We start from the raw sequence: 26,686 nt of genomic DNA, 5'->3' as shown, positions 1-26,686 counted from the left end.
ACCTGCTTGTCTTTCTAGTTGCAGCGTCCTTTAAAAGTAAACAAGAGGTTATCTTTGTGTTTCAAAAAGCCTAGCCTGTAGTGCACCTAGTCTGTCTTCCACAGGCATGTTTTGGATTTTAGTATCTCAGCACAGTGCTCTTCCTTTTATTTTAACTCCTCTCTAATCTCTAGAATAGGGCACTTTCTTATCTCTTGTCCTCCCTCCCTTCCACTCACCATGGTTTTATTTTCTCTATTTTCTGACCATTAAAAATATTAATTTTAGATTTTTAGATTAATTCTAAGACTTTGTATGCAATGATAGGTACTTTTCTTTCTAAACAGTTTTGAGTAAACTGATAGGTATGCGTATGATGTGAATGTTAGTACATATCAACACAAACTTTTCTCCAAATGAAGCCTGACTTGCAGTTTTTTAGTGAAAAATACATTTCCTGATACGCTGTTAGGATTTTACATTTCTATGTGAATGAACCTGAGAGTACATGAGAACTTAGGATAAATCCTGAGATACAGGCATAAGTCAGATCCTATTTCCTTTAAAGCCTAGAAGGGGTGGATTAATATCCCAACATGAGTAAGGGGGCTTTGACATACTTGGCCTGGTTTGGGAAACAGAGAGTTTCTGCTTATAGCTCAGGATCATCAAAAGCTTATTTTCCACCCAGGGCCTCCTTGCGCTCCTTCATCTTTCCCAGAGAATGGTGAGGGAAGAAATTTGCATTTGTAACTGTGGACCAGCTCTCACAATGCAGCCACATCATCTAATTTTCTTGATCAGAGCCTGAGCCAAACCCATTGCTCTCTCCCTCAATGGAGCAGGAGCTTTGTTTGCTGCCATCCCTATCCATAGGAGTCTGATAGTAGCAACAGTTTTCTGGGGAAAACTCTGTGGTGCAAGCAGGGCTTTCCCAAAGGAAACAAGGCTGCCCAGCCATGATGTGTGGAGCTGGGTGCAGAGAACCAACCCTTCAGGCCTGGGGGCTGTTTTAATGAAATAGCCAAGGAGGGCATACAGAAAACACCTTCCTCAGTGCTTCTTTCTGTACAAGCCCCCCCACTACCTCCCCAGGGCTGACATCCTGGAAGTAGCAGAAGAGTACACCAAGGGCTTGTCCTGCTGTTGTGTGTTTTATAGGAAAAGAAGGGTAAAACAAACCAGACAACAATAATTGCAAAATATCTCTGCTCAGAAATGAGACAAACTGTCAGAGAGCTCTTATGCAAAAGAAAAAAAAAAAGAAAAAAAATTCTGGAGATTCAGCTGTCCCACATAAACAGCTTCCTTTCAAAGTCAGAGTCTAGGGCAAACAGGCACACATTCATGTTCATTCTGCTCCTTGCTTCTCTTGCCCAGCAGGCTTTAGATATCAAATATGTGCCCCCCCCCCCATCAGTGTTAGCATCTTTTCTGTCATAGCCACCACCAAATAGTGCAAGGTTGAAATTTAGCAGAATTTAGCACAATCTGTTTGGTTTGAGTAATTAATTAATCTTCCCCAGTTCTGTCTTTCCATGCAGGAGGAAAGGAATTTAAGGTTATCAGAAGTTGATGCTTGCTAGAACACAAGGTGCCCTCTGACAAGCAGGACTTCAGCTCCATTAAACATCCCCACGCCCTCAGAACAGAAAACTCAATGTTCTGTATTCTTATGGCTTGGAACAAGCAAATATTTCCTCACAAGCAAATATTTCCTCACAAGCAAATATTTCCTCCTGTACATTTCTAAAGAGATCTCTCTTGCACAACATCACTATGCATTCAGGCAGTTCACTCTAATTATCACTTTGTAACATTTTGCATCTGCTTCTGTTAAGTTGCTGGAGTTGCTAGTATGTTTTCTTGAGTTGTTTTGTTTTTAAACAATTTGTTTCTGTCTGTCTGTCAACAGCTGCACTCTTCATTTTATGCATTTTGTGTACACTCATTTTCTACAGTGTGTCTTGATACTGCAGCTCAGCTCCAAACTGGATCACACAGAAATCCTTTGACAGGCTGTCCTTTAGGCTTGCAGGTCATCCCTAATTTCAGGTTTTCTTCCAGACTCATGGAATTTGTTCTTGAATAACAAATAATACAATTTAAGCCCTCACAGAAGTGTAACAACTGCCAATGGAACTTTTACAGGGTTTTCTCAGTGTGCCAAAGAGCTCTCCAGCCTCAGCCAGGACCAGGCTGGAACACGAGGGTGAGATGTTTAAATCCCTGGAGTTAGCTGGTGTCACCTGCTCCATCAAGGTGGGGGTCATTCTCTTCTCACAGGTAATAAGCAACAGCACCACAGGAAATGACCACAAGTTGCACCAGGGGAGGTTTAAATTGGATATTAGGAAAAATTTTTTCACAGAAAGGGTAGTCAAGCACTGCAACAGGCTGCCCAGGGAAATGGTGGAGTCACCATCCCTGGAGGCATTTAAGACTTGTGTAGATGTGGCACTTGGGGACATGGTTTAGTGTGAACTTGGCACTGCTGGTTTAACAGTTGGACTCAGTGGTCTCAGAGGTTGTTTCCAACCTTACTGATTCTGTTGTGGATTCCATCCCATTTGTAGTAAAATAATGGAAGTACAAAAAAACCACAGAATAAAAGTATAGTGCTTTAAAAAGTTTATTATAAGTTTATTTTTATAGTTCCAAATTAAATACATTTTCAATGAAATGTTTCAATCATTTTTAAAAATAACAGAGTTGTATCCAATGGAAAGACTGTTGTCTAATATATCTCTAAGGCAATATCTCTTGAAAAGCCTACTGCAAAATTTCTGATGTTCCTGTTCATAGATCTTGTCCCGATTTCTTTCTTTCTATGATCGATCAGTGCATTTTCTTAAGTGTGAATTTGTTAGATTTAGTGGGTTCTTTCCTTTCTAAATTGTACCAGTAATAATTTCAGATGGTGCTGCATTGCCACAAACCTGGGCAGACTTGCATCCAGTAACAGTGGCGTGCTGAGACTGGTTGAGGTGCTCAAATGGATGAGGACACCTGTGTGTTTCATTATTCTTCTGCTGGTGTTTAAGAACATTCAAGTCACCAATTAAGCAATTAGATCCGTATCAGTATTTGCTTGGTCTTATCTTCCTGATAAGATAACCTGGGCAGTAGCAGTTTGGATAAAACTCAGGGATCAAATACCTCAGGAGGAAAAGCTGAAGTTGGTGTAACTGAGACAGCGACATTGTTTCATGTTGCTCTGTGTGGCTGTCTTATTGCTGACGGCAACAGCTAGCACTGTCACGATGCTCTAAGCAGTAAGGCACACTAAAGCAAAACTCCAGTGATGTTACTGTGCTTCATAATTTTCAGCCACAAGCAGGATATGGGCACCTCAGTTTTAGGATTCAGCTTTGGTAAGGTATGAATTTGAGGCTGCTAAACGTCAGAGGTGTGAATTGCCATGTAGTGGTGGGATTCCATGCTGTTCATGACTAGGGGTTGGCATAGCCTGCCCTGCCCCTGGCAGGTGTGGGTGTGTCCAGAAGGCTGAGACGGGCCGTGTCTCAGGGGCAGAGAGGGTTAAGCCACTTTGAACAAAGGCTTGATTCATGTCTTTTCTTCCTCGAAGGGAATGAGAGAAAGAAACAGAAGTAAAATACAGCAAAAGCTGTTGTGAAACAAGCCCGTTGCTGTTCTCTGAAAAACAAGTATGTGGGGATTCATTTTTAGAGGCGTGCTGGAACAGCGGGGCACTGGAGGGTGGCCACAGCCACTCTTCCTCCAGGGGCTGTCACTGCCCTGCCAGTGCCAAGGACTAAAATTGGCTGGCTTCTTAGAAGAGGACGTGGTCCTGACCGTGTGCCACAAAAAATGTCTGCTGTGCAAAACCACAAGCTCTTTCCCACTCCAAAGCAAAATCTTTGATAGTAGCTGTTCCTGCAGTAATCAGGGGATGTCTGCTGTGGGAAGGGGACTCCTTTCTGTCAGCATATCAAGGGTCTGGGGGGTGTCTGCCATGTCAGACAGGTGTTTGTCTGTGTAAATGAACATACTTTTCATGGCCAACTGAAAGGTTAATTTTCAGCTGACAATTGAAAAGTTAAAATAAGCAAAATCATCTAGGGAAAACAGCTGCTAATAAGTTTCTATGGTTCATAGCAGTGTTGACAAATTTTACCACACACAACGAGGCTATTGATTCTGGCATCATCTTTGACCATCAAGAAAGTAGTTATTATAGAAATTTTTGGCACTGATTTATTAAGGGATGGTTATTTAGTATGTGGACATCCAGAAATGTAAAGGACTGCACTTCTTGAAGCTGGAGGAATGTCACAAAACTGCAATGTATTGCTCTCACACGGTTGCCAATGTGTGCATCTTAGCATACAGCTCCAGCAGTTTCTTGCAAGTGCCCCAGAATGTGCTGCTAAATGGAAGTCTAGAAATAGTAATTACGGATTTCAAATAGTCCCAGGTAAGACCACGAAAAAGGATTTGGAACATAGGGAGCTGTGGACTTTTATGTTATTTATTATTAGCTATTAAATGAAATCACACTCCATTAGGCAAATTCTCTGAGAACACAGAGGAATATATATGTCTTTGAAAAAATGTGTTTGTGACATAGCTACATCACAACTTTTAAAATTGCTTTTATTCTGAAAGTGCTAAAACCCATAAACTTTAAATGAGACTTTTCAAAACAGGATTCAAACTTTTCAATCCAATTGCAACATGTTTTATTTGAATACACACACTGAAACGTAAAATGATGACAACAATTATTCCTGGAAGGTATTAAAAAGTTGATCTGTATGCATAAATTGAATTATGGCTCTGGCAAAGGTGCACTATAACCAAACAGACACAGTATAAATACTTCATACTCCTCTAACATCTACTGCCAAGGTCCTCTAATCATTTTAAATCAATTCAGACTGTTGCTGTGAGATAGCCTGCCTGTACTCTATTACACATGCACAAAAATAAGAAGATTAAAGAAACTGTCAAGAGGACAAAAGTAATTTCTTGAAAAACTTAGCGAGGGAAGGCCAGAAGCGAAGGTAGTGAAGATGGCACCAGCTGCAGTCTCAAGGACTGGCTGTTCAAATTCCTGAGTGACACAGAGAAACCATAGGGGAGCCCAGCTGCCAAGAACTCTAAAGGCATTTCAACAGCACATTTGTGAAGTGCAATTTTGCAAAAGACTTGTAAACTGACCACACTGGGCAGGTTTTCCTGGGATTAGCAAAAGACATGGTCTTGCCATGTAAACTGCTGCTCTGCCAGACCTGATCTTCTGCTACAAAGCATAGTTTTCCTCATGGAATACATGTTATAGTGTTCCTTGGATATTAGTGTTGTTAAATAACAACAATAACCACAAGGAAGCAGCTCTCCAACATGGAAAATTTCAATATTTGCACAGAGCAAGGCTTGCTGCAGTGAAAATCAATGTGTTAGAATAGGAGGGATGAAGCAACCCAGCAGTAGTGTGTGTTGTGTCCTCCACCCACCCCAGGGCCATAGGAGTGTGTGTTTTGTTGCTATGCCAGCTACAAGTCAGCACTGAAAACTCACTGCCCATGCACAACTACGAGCTTCTAGTAAGTAATGACAATTAAAAAAACCTAATGGAAAGGTGTATCAGAAAGTGGGGTCACTGTTTGGACCCAGATGCGTGCTCTGGGGGTAATTGAATTCGAGACTTGGAGATACATCCATCTTGCGGTAATGAGGAACCACCAAACCCAGTGGCCTGGACTGCCAAAGCCTCTTTGCCTCTGTAAAGTGACTGTGTAATGTAAATCAATGTTGATCTTGTTGCAGGACTCCAGGACTTCATCAGAAAATAGAGAATATCACATTGAATTTTAATAACACAATGGTCAGTTTGTGAAGAATAAGGCAAATGACCTAACACAACTTTTTACCTTCAGTCTGTTGAGGTTTACCCAGGGTCCATGTGCTGATGGCAGCAAACGTAGGATGCACTGTGAAGGTCCAGAGCTGGGGAAGAGGTTTTAGCTACATTTTCTCCTATGTCTTTGGAGTCTTTCTCTCTAGGACATCTTCCACAAACCATGTCCAGAGTGCCAGCTGTATGAAAAAGAAGGAGGATCCTTGGAAACCATATGCAGGTGGCCTGAGCCAAGCTGAAAGGGGAGAGAAAGGACAGACAGCCTAGGCAGGTGATGAAGCATATGTTCTACAAATCCAGACTGCCTTTAGCTAAAGCAAACAAAGCAAGCTGGGGAAAGTTACAATGGTTTAGATTTCCTAAGTACAACAATTTTTATTTTATTTTTAAACAATTTTCCCTGAAGGAATGTCCTTTTATTTTAAATTGGAGAAGGCTGACAACTCATCCTATGAAAATTTTTTCCTATTGCTGGAAAGAATTTTTTTTTTTTTTTTTTTTTTTTTTTGCTAATCCAAAACATTATTTTCCCCTCTCATATTCATCATCCACCTTTCAGTATAACTGCATCACCATTTCAGCTCAGTACTTGCTGGTTATTTAGAAAAAAATTTCTCCAACAGACAGATTTTCCATGATTTTTCTCTTATTATTTTTGCTAAATAACCTGATCTGATGTGGCAGTTTGTATACTTTAGATTTACAACTTTCTCAAGTGCTCAGATGACATGACATGGAAATGACACCTAACCCAGCTGCTCAGTGCCAAAAAACAGTGCTGGAAAGAGAATGGGCAGCTCCTCGAGGCCCATCCCCTTGTGCTAGTAAGATATAAACATCCAGTTCAGAAGTCTGCACTCCAACATCTCAGAAAGCTTCCCAATGGCCCCAAGAAAACCTGGAGGTCTGTGGTAAAAGACCTGGCACTTTTGTGTGTTATTTGATGGGAAGAGGAGAGAGTGAGTGCACCCTGGAAGGGAGGGTTGAGTCCCTGTTGGCTAGAGCAAGAGGCAGAGACTGTGATGGGCAGTAAGAGAAGATTTGCTTTACACTTAGGTAAAATGTTTTGTACCAATATGGACAATTCAGCCCTGCTACAGATTGCTGGGGACTCCCATTCAGGAGTCTTTAAGAATACCTGTCAAAATGGTATGGCTGCTTCATTCTGGGGTTGGATGTCCTTCTCTGGCCCTCTCCAGATTCTTCTCTGTATTTTTTCTATAGTTGACAAAACATTTGTTAGCTGTTTTGTCCTCTCCTGCCATGACTAATCTACAGTAATCACTTGTTGCGGTGGCTAAGTCCACTTTACACCCCCCAAGTTCCCCTAAAAGTGGTCTGTCCTTACAACACTGTGCTAGAAAGTTCTCCCTTTGTCTAGATTCTGCTGGCCACTGGCCCTCTCCCCCTCCCATCCCTTTTCCCATTGGCCCCTGTTATGCCATTCAACCTTGCCTCTGCCTCCTAGCCCTCAGACTGTTGGTTTTGGATGCCCTGCCCGCCTTTGGGAGTTTTCAGGATAAAACTGGAGTGGGCTTTTGGTTTTGTGTTCTTCTTGCCTCTGTTCCCTTCGGGCTGTTGCCATTAAACACCTCAGAATTGCATGCAGGAACCCCTCTCACCTCTCTGTCTCCAGTTCATGCACAGCCTGTGGGTGTGTGAGCGGCTGTTCACGACCACCTGTGAAGGTGAGATCGTGTGCACGCGTGGGTGCTGGCAGAGCGCTGCCTAAGAGGTCCACGAGGGACCCAGCAGGGACAAACGCGGCATCGATCCACCAAAGCTCTCTCACAATACTCACTTCTGAAGGAATTTTCCACCATTTCCTCTGAAACAGCATAGACTATTGGCGCTCTAAGCCTCTAACCAGAGGGAAAAAAATAACAGCTGGAACATCACCTATCTAAGATCATATCCAGAGGAAATCCTCAGAAGTTATAAGGACCCTGGGCATCTCCTGAAACTATGGCTTTCAAAGGGTTTAGCAGGATCACACCTTCACACCTCATCTTTGTAACCATCCCAAATTAACCTGTGGCCACCTTTTCCATTTCTGAGACCACATCTGTTCCAGCCATGCTCAAACCCATCTCACTATCCACACACAGATTCTCCAAAATTGTGCGTTGATTAGCAATCCCATGAAGGTGGAGACTCTCTGTGATGCTTGATCCAGGAGTTTGCTGATGGGAATAAGGTCAGTGCACAGGGACCCATGAATGCCAGTGATACAGAAGTGACTCCAGGAGGATTTAGACATCCACGTGGTGGTGGAGGTCAGTGCAGGCAGGGCAATGACATTGGCTGCAGCCCTGAGAGGAGCATTAGAGTATTTTGCTCTTCTGACACCAGCAAAATGAATCACTGTGGTAAAGTCTGAGATCCATTTGTGCCTATTGCTGGGAACAGGAAGAGGAGCAAGTAAATAAGACTGGATGTGTTATGGCTAGCTGTCTTTTGTTCTGTTTGATCACTTGAAAAGACAGATGACTGCTTACTTTAGGCTATTAGGCATGTTTGTTATACATAAGGATTCATGGACTTTCAGTCATGCTTTTTTTAAAAAACTTGCTAAAATTATACTGAGCATTAATTAAAATCCTGTGACTGTTCTGAATGAAGATAGTGGTTAAGTACCAAGGCTCTGGGTACATGCACTGCTCTCTAGACTGTGCTGTTATAATGTTTCCTTTTTTTAAAAGGCAACACAAACTCACAAGAAGAGAAATGTGGATAAATAATGCGTTAATGGCAAATTTAAGCATAGACACACATATAAATAAATTTTCGTAACTTTATTATGATTTATTACCAAAGCCAAAATATTTCCAGAGGAGTAGTTTTCCATTGAAGGAGAACATTCTGTGGAGATGTGACAACATAACAACAACCTTTACACCTTGTACGGAAGAGGAAAATTTTAATAAAACATGAAAGGCCAAGTAATTTTATTCCACTAATTACTAAAAATCCAGAAAACAATTAACCGTGGGCAAATCCTAAGAAATTACTCATCTCAGAACTTGTTCAGAGGAATTTATTCACAGAAAGTTCACATTGAACACCACATTTAGTAACTAACAAAATGCATTTTTTAATGATGATCACTTAGGCTGTAGAAAAAGAAACCAGCAAAAAAAGAAAAAAAAAAAAAAAGGACATTGCTTTGCACATAAATCTCTCTTGTGTAGCTCCCTCTGTCAAGACCTTTGTTGGGGGACTGATCCCAGAAGGAAAGCAATCTTTTGGAAATTAAAGCCAAGTGGAATGTTTCCCAGATGGGTGGAAAGTCCCATCTTAATGCATAATAGTAGTTACAAATAGGTGAGAGCCATTCTTGTAGGATCCTGGGAGTGCCCTTTGGGTTTCCTGCTATAAACAGTAGGCATTAAAGACAAACTTTAACCTTCCTGATGAACTGAAGCACTGAACTCAGGTGCTCAGAAGGCTGCAAGAATTCTCTGGCAGAGACAGTTGTGATGTGTCTAAATCATATAAACTGAAAAAGCCTTGAAAGCACAGGTTTAACAGAGCTCCTGAAACTTGTGCTAGGACACTTCCTCCAAAAATGTCAAGGAGAGCAGGTATTTTAAGGTCAAAAAAGGGTGGAAACCGAGATGTTCTACAGTCTTGCTTAATGCTCTGCTCTGCTTATTGACTGAAAAAGTGATTTGGTTAAAAGGTGGTGGAATTTCTTTTTGTTCTTCTCACTGAGTTTCTGAGAGGCCAAATACTTAGCCCGTGGATTTTCAGAGGGAAAATCTTCATGTTTTTCTCAAGAAGCAAGGTAAATTGCAAACGGCAGCCTTCCTACAACCAAAACATGAATGTTTAATTCACTCTGAAAGTAGGCTGAGCCTTACAACTCTCTGAACTTTCCTCCGACAGCCGTGCCCCTCGAAGGTTCCCTGAGGTCCTGCTGCCCACCACAGCCCCAGATGCAATTTTAGAGTCACAAAACCTGTGGGATCAAATGTCAGCCCTGCAGTTGTTGGCACTAGAGCATCCAAGGCCCTCATCCTGCAAATTAAGATTGTAACAGATCTCCTTCCACCTAGTGCTCTCCTACATTGCGGGGGATAACTCACAAAACTGTATGTGAATGGCCCAGTGCAGAGCATGGATTTGAGCCCCCTGGACCCACACGTAGGAGGAATTTGGAGTGTTAAATGTTACTTATCTCAAGCTTCTCTTTTTGCTTTTTCTTGCCCGCCTGCTTTAATTTTCAAGGTCTAAGGAAGCTGCAAATACAGGCATCCCAGCCCCAGAGGCAGGGGATGTGAGGTGTTCCTGTACTGTGCAGCCCTTACAGGATGAATTCTCCCACTCTCTCCTGGTTCTGTGTGGGCACATCCAGGCCCCTGCCGAGGCAACAGGGCTGACAGAGCCCATGAGCACGAGCTGCTCCCAAAGGCAGGTGCAGCAGAGCTGTGCACAGGTTGCTTTCCTGCAAAGCTGCCTGGTGGGCCAGTCAATGACCTGGGCACACTCACTGCTATAAGCTTGGGCTTCCTCAAATTGGGAAATACAGGAAAGGCAAGGGGAGGGAGTTATTTCACAGCAATTCCTGCTAAGACTGTGATTCATTTATTTGTTCTTCTATGAACACCCTAGCCAGATGACTAAGGCAGATCTGCAGACTGATGACCCAGAAACAGTAGAGATAAATTTCATATGTGGGGGAAAGGAAAAATAAGTTAAAAGCTATATTCAGACTGTTGTCTTCCTACTTTCAGTGGTTTGCCTCCCAGCATAAGCCCTGGCCTACACCAAGGACATAGCACACAGATTTGCTCAGGGACTTTTCTTTTTTTTCCTTCTTCTTCCTCATCTCAGGGAGGGATATTTGAGGTTACCTATACCTGTGACTTTTGAAATTAGCAGCACATAAGCTCACTACAGCTGCTGGGTCTCTCAGGTGGGAGGGTTAGGATGGCCTATTTCCTTTTCTTGTTAAAGTTCAAGCTGCTGAGATGGAGGCTGCTAGGTTTACTGCACCTTTCCTTTCCTTCCCTTCAGGTAAGATACTTGTCCTTGCAGGGCAGGTGGAAAGGAAAAGGAGGTGTGTCAAGTGTAATAAATCTCTTTTGATTGCTTGGGTTGCTGAGCTCCTGCTGGGGAGGTAGGAGCTTGTCTCTTCCCTTATTAGAGGATGGGTCTGTGAGATGACTGAGTTGGCTTCTGACGAATTGAAGATAGACTGGATAAATGTAGGGGGACCTTCAGTATTTTGTTTGATTTTTTAAAATTGATTTTGACTGCAATGATATTCCCTGGGAGGTTGTCTGTGGTGCCACTGCTGGGTTTGGGCTGCTGGGTTGCTCTCAGCCTGTGATTCCTTAGTGCCAGTGAAGTGTTGCACTTCTTGGGGTGCTCTGGATGCCTATGGAGCTCGATGTGCCTTCTCCCAGCACTGGCTTGTGGAAACACGTGGCAGGACTCTGTAGAGGGCAGGATTACAAGCCTGTGAGTGTGCATACCTGTGGGAAGCTGCAATCATAAATACACTCAACCTCTTGGCTGAAAAGCTCTAAATATCTCTGTTTTCTGGTCTTCCTTTTGGAACACTGGAGGGTTTTTTTTAAAGGTGCTTTTATGAAATACAGCTTGAAAGTATTAAGCCCCAAGCAGCATGTGACCCTAGCACTACAAAAATCCCTCTAGAGCACTCAGTCATATAATCCTGTGTGCAGCATGCAGGGCAAGATGGGAAAGTTCTTCTCATCACATTCCTCTGTCCAGGTGGCAAGGCAGTATCTGACGTGGAGGTGCTGAGCAGTGGCCATTACAGGACACTTCAAACCCCAACACCCTTGTTTGACCCTTTAATAACTGTAGCTATGATTTCCAGAAAGTGGCCCTGCATAGTTAAAAATTCATACAAATTTCAGTATTATGCTCTTTGATTTCTTCAATCTTTTTTTACTATTTCCTCAAATATATGAATATTTTTGCATTCCTGTACCGTGATATAGGGTCTAAGTGTAGAGGCTAATGCAGCTCCCTTATTAAATGGTTTGCAGCAGGAGAATATTGGCTTCTCTCCATACCACACTAAACATGTCAGTCTCCATAATCCATCAGCTGGCTTCCTCACCACCATTTTTACCCTTTTCCAGTCTTGATTCTGCCAGAGACTGAATTCTGTGGGGCACATCAGACCTTTATTCCACACAAAGTTCATAAACCTTCACAGAGTCAAAGTTACTGAAAAGCATATAATGAGTTTTCCTAGTGCTTCTGTCTCTTAATTAGTTTTAGTTTGTAATTTCTCATGGTTAGCACAGAGTATCCACATTTCCATTATAAATGCGACTGGAAAGATGTACTTCACACCCAATACTCTTTAAATGCTGAGTTTTCCCAGAGCTGGGGAATAGTTTAGGTGCGTGACCTTTCCCTGGAGGTGGGCCATATCAAGGCCTCTTTCCTCAATGAACAGGAGGAATCCAGAAAAATGAAGGCAAGCATCCAAGTAATCTCTGCAGGGAGTGACAGTGTGTGAAGGGAACCCTCACTCAGCAGTCAAGTTTGATTTAGCTGTTCATACATGTAGCAAAAAGAAACTTGGGAGAGAGGAGAGAACAAGAATGGATGTGTTTAGCTGCAAAGAGGGTCAAGGAATGAAGTTTGGAGCAGGCAGAGAAAGTCACAGAAGGTCAATCACTTAAGTCTGTGGAGTGCTGGAACTACGGGGCGAGAAGGAGGTGCAAATCAATGCCTGAATTCAGTTGTTTCTGTAGTATCTCTGTGCAGCCTGCTAGGGTGTGTGTTTGCTTAAGGGGTGCTGCAGGGCTTGCTGTCACTGTAGCAATAAATGCCAGAAATGCAGTGAAGCTCACATTTATTCATATTGTGATGGCATTGATATCATCCTTTCCAACACAGGATCTTCTCTGATAGTATAACTGGTGTTGTGTCCAAAAGAAACAGCACAGAGAGCAACTCTCATAGCACAGGGATGAGCCATAGTACAAGGGGGGAAAGGTTTGATCCCTGTTCTTTGGGAGTGTTTTCCTGTCACCAGTGACCAGACTGAGGTCTGGACTGCAAGTGCCCTCCTTCCCAGGAAAGTACATTATGATTCTCAGCTATTTCCCCCTTTTACCCGGATGAGTGTCTCATGCGAAGTTGAAAAGTTCTGTGTAGTGGATGGGGCCTGATGCCTTCCATGAGACTGTATGCCTTGGTAACTGGATAAGGTGAGACATGTAGGTTAAAACCCCCATAAAGATTTGAACCTGACTTGCTGTGTCACTTCTCAGTGCTCTGAGTGCTGAGGAAACGGAGCTACAACGCCCCCCTTCCTCCTACCTTGCACTCTGAAAGTGCTTTCATGGCCTCAAACCCTTGCACACCCAAAGACCAATTCTGGAAACACAGGGCTGTGAGCAAAGTAACTTGGTGGTCTTGGAGAGGTGTAGATTGCCAAGGAAATTCATGACTCCTGTGAGCTCTAAATGCCATGACTAGAAAAAAATTAGTAGAAATCCTAAATCAATGCCTAACTTTCTTGTTTTGTTGCTTCTCCTTCTCTGTTCTCTGAGGACTGTACTTCACAGGGGACCAGAAAGACGGCATGTTGAATGAGGGTGTGGATTTCTGATCCCTGACTTAGAAGAACCGTTTTGAATATTGGTGATTCCTCTTTGAAGTTCCTCAAGTACAGATCAATATAGTTAATGACATGTAAAGACAATCTTCTCATAATCCTGTAGAAAAAAAAAAGCAGGACTGCAGACTCACCACTGAAAAGCAGGGACTGAATACAAAGTATGGTGCCAAACAGCTGGTTTGGGCTGCTCTGGACTGCTTGGGTCCATCACTGCTGAACCTGTGGGATGGTGGGATCAATTTGCTGGGAAACCTCCCTGTGTCACATACGGGCAGGGTGTCACCCTGTAGGTGGAAGCTGAGGCAGTGGCATGAGGAGCAAAGTAGTTTTCCTAGGAGACCACAAAGACAAATTACCCGTGGCAAGATATCCCCAGGATCTGTCCTGGCTTGGGAGAACAACACTGGTCAGGTTAACTGGGGGAAAAGACAACTTGGGAAGAGTTTCCTTGCAGTGAGGGCATGGGGCTTCCATTTGGTGCATCTGTACCTTGTGTCAGCAGAGACACTCCTGATTTTTATGTGTTGGAATGTCAGCGGGATCCTACGCAATGTCCTCAGCACCCTGCCCTTGCACAGACTTTTGTTATGTGTGAGGTTCCTCTGAGACATGTTCTAGGTCATCATCAGCTCTCATTTACCTTTTAATTGAGTGTATGTTTATCCTGGTGGAGGATTTTGCCTTTGTTGTGTTCAATGACCTTGGACTGATCTGAGACCTCCATCCAAGTAGCTCTGCAGTCTACAGAGAAAAACTGCGCAGCTTCCTCCAGTGGTGCCCCTGGTGCCCATGTGTGAGTGTTTATACACACATGCGTTGTCTTCCTTTCCAGCTCCTTCTTTCTGTCCTCTTTTTCCATTTGGTTCTGCTTTGCATTTGATTTGCAATGTGTTGTCCTGTTGTGAGTATTGCTCATGCATGTTGAGTTAGGGCTCCCCAAGGAGTCTGGCATTGGAAAATTAAGTTTTTTTGGCTTTTGCACTGTCAAAGCCCTTTATTATAAGCTGGTGGTTTTGCTCCTGGGTAGTAGGACGTTGGGAAGAGCTGAAACATGGCACTGCTGAGAATCAATTAGTGTAAAAACTGCACTAGTACCCAACTACATGCTGATTACTCTGCCCCCAAAGACAAATGTGTTTGCAGTTTAGGTCACAAGTGAAACAAGCCTGTTGACTCTCATTCTAACATGTCACTCTCTTACGGACTTTCTTCTCCACCCCAGTGCTTACCTTTAGACGTGTGACTTTTCTTGTTGAGAGCTGGGAAAAATGTTTTCAACCAGCAGATCCCTCTCTTCCTCTTCCCCAAGAAAATAAGGAAATTGTCTTGCAAGTACCAAAAGGATTTATTTCAAAGTGTTTTGGTTTGGCAGATAGCAACAAGGAGACTGTGGTTCTACTCACAGTAGAAAGATAGTATCTCATCTTAAATCTTCAAATTAGACTTACTCTACACAAGGGATCTGAGTTTGTCCTCATTGTTTGCTGTGGAGATATGAGAAATGTCTTGCACATCCCAGGCATTGATTTATTTTCCTTTAAAAGTCCCTATAACTCTGGCTTTGCTTCCACACTTAAAAGATTCACACACTAAATTGAAGAATCAACTCTGATTCTAGTTACAAGATGATCTTAATTAGTTAAGGAATGTATCAGCCTCTCTGCTGCTGAATAACTTTGCATACCCCAAGAATGTGGTAATGGTTAAATATTCTGCCAGTCTGGAGATGAGCAGCTTTTGGGGTTTGTTGGATTCCAGAAAAGAAAGAAGTGAAGAAGATGTATCAGATGAGGATCCTGCTGCATGCAGCCAAAGGCAGTGCCTTTTGTGGTCACCTATCCTCTCTGACTGTTTGCAAAACTCACTATTTGCCCTCAATTATCATTACGCTTTGACCAGGAGAAGAGATCTCATTTTTACACCCAGCTCTGTGGCACTCAGGCCCTACTGGCAGGCAAAGGGTGAAAACTACAGGAGGTACTTTCTTCCTTTCCCGGTGTCCATTTCTGTCTACCCAAAATTGCATCCTAATTCTGGCTGATGTCTTGATATGGCCACTTGCCTTTTCCTCCACAGAACACATTTTACACTCTTGTAAAGCCTCTTGGCAGCTTTGTGGTATGAAAACATGATAGAAATCCAAAGGGCATTCTTTAATGTTAGACTGTAAAAATGTACACAGAGTCCATCCCACTTTGTTTCTTACTATTTTCCCTATTCCTCTTGTGGGCACAGCATTAGGGAAAATCGGGTGTATGTCCTTTCTGAAACAGATTCCTATTCCAGATGCTTACTCTTGGGGAAGATGAAGCTCTGCCTCCCCGTGGGGAAACAAATTCATCTTCCCGTGCAGTGCAGGGTGGGGTGATGTCGGCACGTTGCACGATAACTGTGCCAGTGCCTCCTTGTTGCTTCACTGGCTAAATGTGAGCACGCACATGCCCAAGGCTGCTGCACTCCAAAGCCCCGTGCTCTGCCCTGAGCTTGTGTAACAACAGGGAATGCCAGGTAAGCCCAGGCTCTAATGAACTGCTGTGGCAACTGCTATGCTGCTGGGGATGTTAGCACATCACCTGGGTTTCTGCTGACCAGACCAGCTCTTAGTCTGCTAAAAGTGCTGCATCATTTGTTCTCTTTGCTGTAAAGTCACTTGTGCCTAGCTGAAGCAAACATCTTTGGTCTGTATTTCACTTCACTTTGCAGCTATACAGGGTCACAAACAACTCAGGTTATTTACCACAAAAGTGAGTAAATTTTCCCAGTATGTGATTGGGTCTATTCTTGTCATGTGTGAGAGCAGGAGGTGCTGGAGCCTCCTCTGTCCATGCCTGACCCTTCCAGTTGGAGCAGGGCTGTACATGACCATTCCAATGATGTGTAGGCCAGTAAGACTCTGAAATGTGCTAGATAGAAGCAGATCCTACTTGGGGCTGTGGTTTGGTTTTTTCTCTCTCCTTGTGCAGCTGCTGGTTGAATGGGTTTCCCAAGCTCCCATCTGTAGGCCTGTTTATTTCCCCATGAAAACCTTTTCTTTGTGGGGCAAGTTGGAGAACAATGGGGAGCAATTGTCTGAAACTGAGCAGAGTGGGGGGAAAAAGTAGGCTATATGTCAGTAGCAGTTTTGTAACTGATGGAAACTAGTATGGGAGCATTTGCCCCTGGGAAGAGGCTGAATCTTTTCTCATCAGATACAGATGAGGCAATGCAAAGGAGGAGGAGGAGGATTCTATTAAAATTAGAGGGGGGAGGAATTTGATGGCATGACTTGGGCTGGAGGAACTCTCACAATCTGTCCTGCCTTATTTAATCAGTATAGGTCAAAGATTTGATTATATGCTGTTCCCTGTTAGAGAGGTTTCAGCATATTGTCTTCCTTACTCACATGTACAAGGTCATCACCTGCTTTATTAGAATCTCAAGTGCTGCCTGACCTCTGGGATGGGGATGCCTGGAAAAAGCAGTGAGCTGCAAAGGGGCTGATGTGAGCATTTAAGCTAAGCACTGGTTGACATTTGCAGTTGTAGAAAACACGAGCTTTGCCAAACCTGGCCTGAACGTTGGCTGTGACTGGAGAATTGCACCTGGTCAAGTTACAGTGCAAAAATTTGTACAGTGCTACTGTTAAGCAGTTGAGCCTTGTGAGCTCTATTTAGGGCTTGTACTTGTGAAGCAACTGGAATAACATGTTGGGTATGGTGGCAACTCCTCCTCTCTGGCACTTGAATTTAGACTTGGATTTTATTCAGTTTTTTGCCCAGGACCTCAGCTGTTTGCAAAGGGGCAAAGCAGGGCTCGTGATAGAGGTTCTGGACACCCCATGGTGCAGAGTTCCACCTGACCTTGGGATTGTCCTTAGACCTGCACCAGGAGGTTTCTAATATAGCTGAGGAGAAAGAAGGCGCATCCCCCCCTCTTTTGTTTGTTATTTCCCCCTCTGGTCTAAGTGGGTAGCGGAATAAAATGGGAATTGCCCTTGGGTAACCTCCAGGAAACAGAATTCTCCTTTGCTGGCATGGCTTTATGAATGGATTTATAAATGCTACATGAAGGCCAGCCCTGATGAAGGGGCCTGACTTCTCCAGTGGTGTCTACTGAGCTCATGCTGGGATGCATTTGCACTTGACTCTATTGGGAGCCTTCCCTGCTCCTCCTGTGAAGTAGTCATCCCTGTCCCTCTTTGTCTCAGCTCTGAGGAGCACACCATGACCATACAGAAGAGTTTCCGTGAACTGTATGCTCTGGCATTTTCCTGTTCCAGTCACTCCAGGGATAATAAATAGCAGTGGTAATAAATAAAAGCAGATGCTATAGACTGAAGCTTATGTATGACACATTTTCCAACGTACACACGTTCTAGTACACGAAGTACTCTCTCTGTGCATGGTTTAGTTTCTTCTCTGATACCCCTTCTGTGGCAGGAAACTGGGGTGCTTGGGCTCAGGAGGAAGGCAAAATAGCCTTCTGCAGATGTGGGTATGGGCAGATGCACCTATAGGCTGCAAACTTGTGGTCTGAAAAAGAAATTCGTGCTGAAGGAGTCAGTCTTCCTTACTCCAGTGTACGTGCTTCTGCCTTCATGTTTATAAGAATTTTTAAGTGAACAGAAATTTTCTTGGGTTAATACCAGTTAGTGAAGCATGAAAGAAGTTTAAGAGATTTTTAATCTCATGAGATGAGGACCTCCCTAGCTGTAGCTCCAGGTTGTGTATGCAATGCTAGGTAACACCACCCTTGAATAGCAAGTACAGTGTAATAAAAGTGTCATACACTGTCTTGTGTTTTACTGAGGTCCTAGGCTGAGGGGAGGGTGGTGTGTGTGGGAATATGAACATGCTTGTAACGCTTTAGGGCTTGAATTAGTTCCATGTGGAGCCAGCTGGGGTGTACCTACGGAATAAAGCTCACGTGTGCAGCTGCAGAGCACTCTGGTCAAAGTTAAATGGGCTTCACTGCATGAAGCAGTGCACAAACCTAGTCAATATCAACAAATGTGCATAGCTATCAGATTCAATTAGTTCACCACTCTTGACTTTCTCTTACTCGATCTGAAAAGGAAATGGTGCTGGTTTGGACCACATGACCCCTCTGTGGTCTCTTCCAACTTTACCCATTCTGTGATTCTGATTCTGCCTCACACCCACTGAAGTGTAATGTTTTGTTTCAGATTAAGTGAAGAATATTCCATTAAGTGGAGCCAATTTGGCTTAAACTAGTGAACCTGTTTTTAGGAGAAATCTTCAGTTTTATCAGTGGTTGGTCTTGAGCCTTCAGTGTTCAGCATTAAAGCCTGCTAAGCCAAAACCAGAATTTCAGTTAATTAGATAGATTTGATCTTCAGTAGCAAAAAGAGACTGACAAGATAAAAAGAAGTAAATGTCATGTTTTTAATGCTGATTTGAACAGCCTCACATGAAGACAAAGCGTCAAATGTTGAGTCTCTCTCAGCAAAGCCTAACAGCACTGGCTGTCCAGACCCACCTTGTTTTCAGTATTCATCATTGAAGGGATACTCTGGATGGTCACGCCACCTGTGGAGAAGTCAGATTGGACAAGTGAGCTCCTTGAGTGAAGCAGGATTTCAAATCACTGCAGTTGTCCTGTGCCCAGCAAACCTCTTCCTTGTGATATATATGTGCTCTTCATGGAAGGCTCTTCTACTTATTCAGAAGCTGTTCTGCCCTGAATAACTGTACCTGCAGACTTGGAAGCAAACCTATGTATTTAAGGAGAGGACAGTGAAGGAGCATTTTTCAGGCCTACAGTCTGCATACCTTAAGGAGAGATGGGGAAAACCAGCAAGAGCCTGGATGTCAGCTATTCTCACTATTTAACTCAGGTGAATAGAAGTGTTTTAGGAAAGGGGGATGGCTTCACCATGTGTGCATTGTGGAAGGGGAAGACTTTGTTCAGATGTCTAGAAAGACCCCTAGAAATAAGGGCTATATATGAAGAAGAGGTGGAGACACCAGACTGTTCTACTTTGTCTGATGCCCTTAGAGCTGGCATGAACAGGTCTGGGATGGTGCTTTCCCCGAGCAGCTGCCATACCTAAACTAGGTCTGTCTGTCCTCTAGCTCAGCCTAGATGCTCTGCCAGCATCTACAGTGGCTGAGAATATACAAATAAGCTTTGGGATGACCCAGTCCAGGGGAGAAAGGGATGTTCATGGGTGCATCCTAACAAAGGTAGAGATGCTTCAGGCTTTGTTTTAGAATCTGCATGCTCAGGGCGGATGCACAATCCAAGATCATGATAAAAGGCAAGAAGGGTCAACTTCAGGTGAAAAAATAACGCTGTGTTTGCCCATTATTGGCAGACTTGAGAGAGAGGTAGCTGTTTTCTGTAGTGGGTTTTCTTGTTTGTTTGAGAAGATGGTGCTAAATCACAAGCCCTGGCTTGACAAACACTTTCCATTAGCTAAACGAAAAATTTCTGAAGAGCATTCTCAGGTGCACCATGGCAGCTGGCTGCCTTGCCTTACAGCAGAGCACAACAAATACTGGCATTTATCCAGCTGTGAGTCGTTCCAGTCTGGAAAGGACACATTTCACAATATTGAAGGTAACTAACTGGAAGGCATCAAACATTTTGAATTGGTTGTGTCAAAACATTTCATTCTGATATTCAGCCACGATCAAGTGTTTACACATTAACAGATTGAGTTGGTTGAAAAAAAACCCCAAAAAACAAAACAAGCCACAACACTTTGGCTTGTTTGACTTCAGTATAATGTGATAATGTCTGAGTTGCCAGTGTCATTATCTCTACTTTTCATCTGTAGAGCATGCTGGCTAATCAGATCTCACATATTCAAAAGTCTGAGTCCTTTGAGTGAAAATGATTCACTTGGAGGAGTCACTGCAGCTTGGCATAACTGGTAAGGAAAAACATCCATAGCAAAGAATGGGAGCATAAGATAACTTAATGTAAAACTTGCCCTGCACAATGCTTCTAGATTTCTCCAAGAGGACAAGAAACAATTTCAGATTAAGATTTTTTATATTTCTATAAAACTTCCATTTTCTTCTCAGATGCTTAACTTGCTAATTCATTCCACTGATTGTGTTATCCTGTATGCATGTATGTATCCTGTTTGTACTCATACCATCAGAACAACAGGTTTGCACACAGTACCCTTATGGTAGCTGATAATAGGAAGAATCAGAGAAAAGCTGGATTTTCTCCATTCCTGCTGGCATTTGCACTCCAGCAGTCAAAGGTTTTGCATGAAGTTGACTAACCAAAAGTCTTTCTGTGTCGTGGTTTGACTTTTTCAGATATATATTGCTGGATGAAATAAGAAATATGTTTAGGCTAATTTGTCTGATGCAGTGTCAATTCCAGACACTTCAGTGTGGTAACGCACAGCAGGCATATATATCTATATATATAAATCTATATATCTGCTCCTTACATGGCAACATCACTTTTCTGATAAGGTTTTTTTCATAGCTGAGATCAGACTGTACTTAAACATTTTTCCCCAGCCTGGAGTCCAGTGAAAACTAGACCTGCCAATGTCCATCCTATGCATCCTGTTTTCCTTATCCTTGGTGGCCTGCTGTGACCAATTTCAGTCTAATAAAGCAAAGTATTTAATTTATTAGTTTTTTAGATTGGTGGCTTAGAAAGTTCTTCTCCTGTGGGCATTTGCAGCCTTTAACTTTGTTTCTGGAAAATGCTCTTGCATTTGCACCAAGGTTACATTTTGTGTATATAATTTTTAAAATTTGAATGCTGCTATAACTCAATTTTGCTATATAAAACCAAAGTGTTTCAGATACCAAAACACACTTAAGAATCTCCTAGGCCATTTGTGAGAAGTCTTCTCGAACTAAGTACTGCTAATTGATGGAAGGCTATTTTAAATTTTAAGGAACTAAAGCTTCAGAGCACCTGGCTGAGCTTAAATGTGAAAGATGAACTCCATTATGATGCTTTTAACTTAGTGAATATTTTGAATCATATTATGCAGCACAGTAAGTGGTTTGTTTGTTTCTTTGCAACATTTCCCCATATCTTTTGAGTGATGGTCAACATTTTAGAGTGCTATTGATGCTGTTACCAATGCTTTTCATTTCATGCTACAGTTTGGCAGGACACAGATAATCCAAAGTAAAAAGAGAAAGGCATGGAAATTAATCTCTAGCATTTGGCTACATATTGAGTGCCCTGAAAAGGGGAAAACAAAGTTTGGCCATAAACCACAGATGCTTTTGAACTGAAGGAAAAACAAACAGCCTCATCCTCTGGAAGAAGGGATGTTGGGCCAGTCTGAGTTTTCTGGGATAACACAGTGAAGCAGAACTATATTGGGTGGTAAGCTTTAGATGATAAGCAGCAAGAGATCAAGCCTTGTTAGCTCTTGGAAGCGATATCTAGGAAGTGGTCTAGCAGTCAAACAAGCTTCCTGTTTTCCTTAGAAGAAGGAACAACTCAATTTTATTTGAATTTCAACTCCAATATCCACACTTCTAGACAGGGATGATGCTATGCTTTATCAGTATCTGAGACCATCATTTCCACATAGCAGAAAGAGTTTAAGGAAATGGAGTAGAGATGGAATAGCCAGATATAGTCACTTTCTACTAGGTGGGCTTTGGCAACCTGAGTTGTAGGCAAGAATTTTACACTTATTTTTGCAACAGGTTTGGGAGCATATTCAGGCTGCATTAAAAGTCTGTCATGTTTAAGCCTTACCTTAAAATAAGGTTGTTTATGCAAAAGTTAATATTAAAAGGAAGTGTTGGGGTTTTTTTTAATTCTCTGAAAGGACAGGAATGCTCTGCGAGGATCTAGGATTTCTCCTGTACTTACATTAACAGTTCCACATAACGAACATTTTTGTTCAGGGCTTCAATTTCTTTCATCTCTTTCTCAGTGAGGGAGAAGTCAAAGATCTAATGGAGGAGATGTTAGGAATGTGTTAGCATTTCTTGCCATAATCAACCTTCATATGTTCCAGATTCCAGAAGTACAATCCCTCCTTCTCCCTGTATCTCTCCCACAAACCCATGCTTACTTGCATTTGCAAGAGTCTCGAGGACATGAATAAGACCAGTCACATTTGCCTACACCCTTTTTGCAAGAAGGGGAAGGTAGTTTGGCAATACTGAGCCACCAGCTTTGAAAGCAATGTATTTCCAGGGAAAGCAGAGAGCAGTGCTGCAAGGGATGCAGGAACAAATTCATCTTATTTGTGGGTGGTGTCAAGCCAGATGTTTTCTGGTGGCGTGGTTGTGAACCTCTCTGTCACACTTGTATGCAGCAACCCTGCCCTAGCACAGCTGTCCCATACCTGAAGACAGGGCAGAACATTCAGTCATTCCTGAGCTCCTGCAGCCTTGGGCTGCTGACCTACTGAGTTACCTCATCTCACTTGTGCTCCTCACTGCAGCAGCTGGTGCTCTGGGACACACCACCAGCTGGAGCTTTAGCTGCTCCAGAGGGTTAAAAGACACCAACGTTTTCTCTATGCATTGCTCTATTATTGTCACATCTTGTTACCATTTAGCAGTGGGGACAAAAAGCATCAAATGCAGCAAAGTTTGCCATTGGTCAAGTCCTACATATTTCTACAGAAAGAATGGGGAGATTACCTTCTCTAGGGGCTAAGCCAATGTAAGTGGATTCATCCATGTACTACTGGGGTATGAATTTACCTGGAAATTCTCTCTGATGCGTTGTGGATTGAAACTTTTTGGGATGACCACCACCCCTCGCTGGACATTGAAACGCAAAGCAATCTGTGCCGCAGTCTTGTTGTACTTCTTGCCAATGGCATTCAGCACAGGATCCTTCAGTAAAGGAGGGGAGGAAACATTTACCCTGGAAGAAAAGTGGGAAGAAAAAGAAAACAAAAAACCTCCTCATCTTTAATGTCAAAACATAGGGGCATCTACTAGTTTGTGGTCAGAACAGTGCACCTTTTGACAAGTAGGGTGAAAGATGGGAGAAAAGCTTTGGCTCTTAGGTTGGCGGGTTGTCAAAGGCAACTTCCTACGTGATGTCCTAACGTTGACTTAGTTTCTCCTTCCTCACCTAAGCCTCACACATTCCCAGTTCCAAACACTTGCCTTCTGTTAGAGGAGACCTGAGGCAACCTCCTATGCAGACACCTGGCATTCTTTGATGACAACATGCAGCAGGAGTGTTGAAAGTTTATACTCACAACAGTAATATTTAGACACTGAAGTTCAAAACCACTTTAAAAAATGGGGGCAGAGGTATTTTGCACAGAGATCCAGGAGGGGAGAACTATGTTTCCCTGGATATTGTCCTCCTATTAGAAAGTAACGTGGGGACTCACCATGATTCATCCCTTGAGGTTCCCAAAGGGCTGTACCCAACAATAACAATGTCATGTTGTCTGCAAAATTCTAGGAGTTTGGGTTGGGTGAAGTAGGGGTGGCATTCTACCTACAAGAGTAACGTAGAAAGAAGGATTAATCAACAGGGCAAGATAGAGAAGCAGAAGATATCCCAGATTTTGTGAGATCTACAGACTAGGTGATGCTTTCAGGAAAGGATATGTGTAAGTTAGGGAATAAGAAACATAATCTGTGGTTATTATTCTAATTATACATTTCTGGGTGATTGATTTTTTGGGTTTGTTTTTTTTTTTTGATGGACAGCAGATTAACATCTGCAACTATAATTTGGCTACAGGGAACTTTTGTTGGCCCTCAGTGGAAAGGTGGCAATAAGTGGGGGGTTATGGAGGTGAGGGAAGCTCACTAGACAAGTAGACTGAGAAGGCAACCCATCTCATGTGGGACAGTTCTCCATTTTTCTGCCTCTTGCATTCAGGATGACTAATCAGATGTTGTTTTTAGGGAAGTGTTGGCATAAACTGTCCCAGTTAGAAAGGTGGGGGGCGTGTACAAAAGGTGAGATTATGACCTTGTTGCGAGCTCTGCTCTCCCACATTGCAAACTGCTCCCTCACAGGCATGGATTTTCTGGCTGTGATCTCAGACTCTGGGAAATGGATGTCTAAAAGGTGACAGAGCAACCGCTGTTTGCAGTGGTTACTATCTGGCAAGTCTGAAGCTATCTGGCACATCTAAGCTTGCTGGCCAGCTGCCCTAAGCTGGCCTTAATCTTTTGCCTGGTTTTCCTCGACCCCAGGAAGCATCAGCAATGCTCAGTGCAGTCTTAGGGGCACGCCAGAAACAGCAATTGCATTTTGCACCCGCTGGACATGTTAATACCAGGGAAGGGTGCTGGAATTTCCTATTCTCGCAGGCAGCCCTTCCCTCCAGGCCAAATGTAGGAATGAAAGCTGTGGCCAGCCTCCTTGCCCTGCCTCATGGCCAGTCCAGCCCTCCAAGACACGCGCTGGGAGTGGGAAGTTGGTCCTGGTTGGTCCCTGGCCTCTTCTCTATTACTGCTAATGTGGATATTTGTTTGTGCCAGACGAGTCAGAAGAGCTTCCCAGTGATTTCTAGGAAATGCAGTGACCTGCCAAAGGCCAGAGCCAAAGGTACTGGGCACTCAGATGGGTTGCTGCCACTTGTCACCTTCCCAGAGCCCCGCTGCTGTAATTTAACTCGGATGTGCCTGTCATCCTCATGGGATTGTGTAGCACGGGCCAGCCACTCAACGGGGTCTCCATTAATTGAGCGTTTTCTCTATCTCTTACAAATGTCTTAGAGGAAAAGTACAAGAGAGCAAGTACAGGAAATTTAGGAGTTGCTCCTAATGGCTTTTACACTTGAGAAGCCTGGAGTGACTCAGAATCTGTAGGGTTGGGTTGGTGTCAGCTAAGGTAGACATGGTTTCATTGAGGACTGGTTAGCTCTGAATGGTTTTCTTGGGAATTTCTGGACTTGAAATAAGGTACAAGGCAGAGATCTAAGATCTGCTTTGACTCAGCATTCAACCTTGTTATGGAGCTTTGGCACAGAGGCACCAGTTTTATAGTCCTGGAGCAGAAATTGAGGAAAGTGATTGCTCCAGAGCCTTCAAATATTGATCTTTAGCCCAGATAGGAAGAGTAATATTTTCAAGCTGGAAATGGAAGTATGGAGGGCATCTGTGGCAAAGTACACATCACCTTTCCATACATGGTGGCTTAGGCTGTGTTTGCCTCTGTGTTCCCCAAAGTGGCACCTTGGCAGGCACTGCCCTTGGCTTGCAGGCATACCTGGTTGCTGACAGGTTTGTACTTAAGTCCTGGCTTGTTCATGATCATCTCCAGTTGCCTGCGGTTGAAATTGGATACTCCAATAGACTTTGCCAAGCCTGCATCTTTACATGCCTCCAGAGCCTGCAAAGAAAGCAAAGAGAAGAGGAGTCTCACATGTTGGCTTGATTTCTTGGAGCATGCATTTTAGAGAGAGGTGGAAGATAGACCATTATTGAGACTTCAGAAAGCCCTTTGCTGCAGCAGAACTAACAGCTCTGTTAGCATGAGGGCCGGTGTTGTCCAGGCAAACCAAACTCTATTCCTGTGTCAACATGCTTTCCGGACCAAATCCTAATGTTTTATACCTCCTGTGAGGGTAGAATTTGTCTGAAGACCAGAAAGATTTAACCTGAGATATAGATACTTAAGTGCCAGGCAGCCGCTTGTAAAGAGTTTTGCTTACTTTATGCTGCTTTAGCAGTGCCTCAAAGCTGGAGAATGAAAAGTGAACAAAACAGATTGCTTTCCTGATAAGTCAATTCACTCCTTTTGATTGTAAGACAGTTTTTTGTATGAAGTCTCTCTCCAGTGAAATCCTCTAAATATCTGGCAAGGCACATCACAAAACCTGCACAAAAAACATCCATACAGTATAAAGCAGAAAAAAAAAAAAGGTGGATGGGAGAGAGGCATTCTAGATATATTGCATTTTAGACAAATCCGAATAGCTGAGAAACTCCTATGAATACTGGATATAATTATGTTCCCTGGTCTTCATTAGCTTCATCTGCTGGGTTGTTAAGGGGAAAGGGGGTCCTTTCCCATGGTCTTCCCATTTGCTGCCAGAAACTCTGCACACAAATAATTCAGTGACTGTTTGAGGCAGAGCAGACCCCACCATGGAGCTGGATGCCCCTCCAGATTTTGTTATTCTTTCTGTCTCACAGGAGCTGAAAGTAGGGAGGTAAGAGGCACGTTGTGTTTGATGACCTCTAGTTGGCCTCATATGCCTTCTATCACTCAGTGACAAGCCAGCAAATACAGTCATCTGGATTAATTTTTGCCTGCTAGCACCACAC

The 26,686-nt window shown here is 43.2% G+C and overlaps 1 protein-coding gene across 1 annotated transcript in view; it reads right to left on the bottom strand.

Moving 5' to 3' along the window:
• Window positions 1–18,848: 18,848 nt before the first annotated feature.
• Window positions 18,849–26,686, bottom strand: part of AKR1D1 (aldo-keto reductase family 1 member D1) — a 34,851-nt gene continuing 27,013 nt past the window's right edge. The window contains exons 5-9 of the mRNA XM_048302317.1: window positions 25,626–25,748; window positions 23,788–23,897; window positions 23,141–23,306; window positions 22,296–22,378; window positions 18,849–19,006 (exon numbers count right to left, since the gene is read on the bottom strand). Of these exons, the coding sequence (XP_048158274.1) occupies window positions 18,964–19,006; window positions 22,296–22,378; window positions 23,141–23,306; window positions 23,788–23,897; window positions 25,626–25,748 (525 nt within the window). The 3' untranslated portion in view covers window positions 18,849–18,963. The remainder of the gene's footprint in view (window positions 19,007–22,295; window positions 22,379–23,140; window positions 23,307–23,787; window positions 23,898–25,625; window positions 25,749–26,686) is intronic.

Source organism: Corvus hawaiiensis, chromosome 4 (assembly GCF_020740725.1).
Source record: "Corvus hawaiiensis isolate bCorHaw1 chromosome 4, bCorHaw1.pri.cur, whole genome shotgun sequence".
In the NCBI taxonomy this organism is placed as follows: domain Eukaryota; kingdom Metazoa; phylum Chordata; class Aves; order Passeriformes; family Corvidae; genus Corvus; species Corvus hawaiiensis.
The sequence above is the reverse complement of the archived record's forward strand: the minus strand, read 5'-3'. Positions and strand labels throughout refer to the sequence as shown.